Source organism: Cynara cardunculus, unplaced genomic scaffold, assembly GCF_001531365.2.
Source record: "Cynara cardunculus var. scolymus isolate 2C unplaced genomic scaffold, CcrdV1 Un_Scaffold_12316, whole genome shotgun sequence".
Classification (NCBI taxonomy): Eukaryota; Viridiplantae; Streptophyta; class Magnoliopsida; order Asterales; family Asteraceae; genus Cynara; species Cynara cardunculus.
The window spans coordinates 1-1561 of NW_020207526.1; the positions used below are offsets into that span (position 1 = coordinate 1).

The window sequence follows — 1561 nt, forward strand, 5'->3', positions numbered from 1 at the left end:
CATTATCTGAGCAAGAACTAGTTGATTGTGATACAAGTGGTGAAGATCAAGGCTGTAATGGTGGTCTTATGGACCAGGCCTTCAAATTCATTATTGAAAACAAGGGCCTAACCACTGAATCTAATTACCCGTATGAAGCAACTGATGGAACATGTAGCACTTCAAAAGAATCATCCCATGCTGCTAAGATCACTGGATACGAAGATGTGCCTGCCAACAGCGAGTCAGCATTGTTGAACGCTGTGGCCATGCAACCGATTTCTGTAGCGATAGATGCTAGTGGATCAGATTTCYAGTCTTACTCAAGYGGGGTTTTCACTGGAGAATGTGGAACCCAACTAGACCATGGTGTTACAGCAGTTGGATATGGAACGACCCCTGAAGGCACCAAGTATTGGTTAGTGAAGAACTCGTRGGGAACAAGTTGGGGAGAAGACGGTTATATCAGAATGCAAAGAGATGTGGATGCTGATGAAGGACTCTGCGGTATTGCGATGATGGCCTCATATCCAACTTCTTAAGATACGAGGGGACTTGCCTAATCAGAATGTGCAGTCCATACATATGAAGTTAATTCTGCTTGTGCATATGAAATTAAATCTGCTCGTGTATATGATTTGACCGCATGGTTGTTGTATGCTTCTTACTACATCATTGGTTTTCTAGATCTCGCGTAAAACTTGTAGCTTGTTTATGGAATGCAAAATATCATCTCACTACAAATCTGAGCACTGTCACTGATGGACAGAGTCATCGGTGATCCATTAGTGAAAGTCGCTCTGTCAAKCTTTCATTCTTAGGCCGTAGCMTTTTCCTCTTTTCCACCAATTCAATATTACACGTCTGAACCTAGTATATTTTGCAATATCTTCAGCCAAMTGATACGTTGAAAACAAATAATACATTCAGAAATATTGGCCAAGTTAGGAGTGTCAAATCCTTACACGTACTACATCAACTTKAGTGGAGTCGGGATGCATGATGTCATATGTTCAACTCCTTTCTCAGCAACTGTTGCATTAGGAAGATCAGTCGTAAGTCAAATTAGAAACATCGAAATTATTTGCAAGACTAGTTTTACAAAATGTCATATGTTGATATCCCATGAATTAGAGCATGTAAATGGAATGAGCACCTACCAAATATCTATTCTCATGTAAATGGTAAACACATGCATAGTTTGGAAATTAAATCCAATCAGCTTAAAACACTTCTCAATCGTATTACAAGTGACACCACAATGTTTACAAACCATGTTTGGATTTCTCATATCCTTTTTTATCGTCCAAAGTCTTTGCAACAAAAGCACAACGTAGTGTATCTTCTATTTACAGAAGTAGAAGAAGAAATTCTCCTATAACACTCTTCCCTGAAATTTTTATCAAAGAAACAGTTTTAACATTTGGAAAAGGATCCARAATCAAATTAGTACTTCTAATTGGGAGATAAACATCATCAAATCCTATTAAAAACTGCATAAGCTTTATCAACAGGAGCACCACTTTGACTTGATGAATTCAGTTAGTAATACAAATTAAGAGACATTGAATTTACCCATATA

At 38.0% G+C, this 1561-nt stretch overlaps 1 protein-coding gene across 1 annotated transcript; it reads left to right on the forward strand.

Annotated features, from left to right (window-relative positions):
• Positions 1 to 5: 5 nt before the first annotated feature.
• LOC112505575 (vignain-like) lies at positions 6 to 521 on the forward strand (the record flags this gene model as incomplete). The annotated part of the gene is made up of 1 exon (XM_025109463.1): positions 6 to 521. A coding segment is annotated over one exon (516 nt), but the record flags the coding sequence as incomplete, so codon positions are not given.
• Between the last annotated feature and the right edge of the window lie 1040 nt (positions 522 to 1561).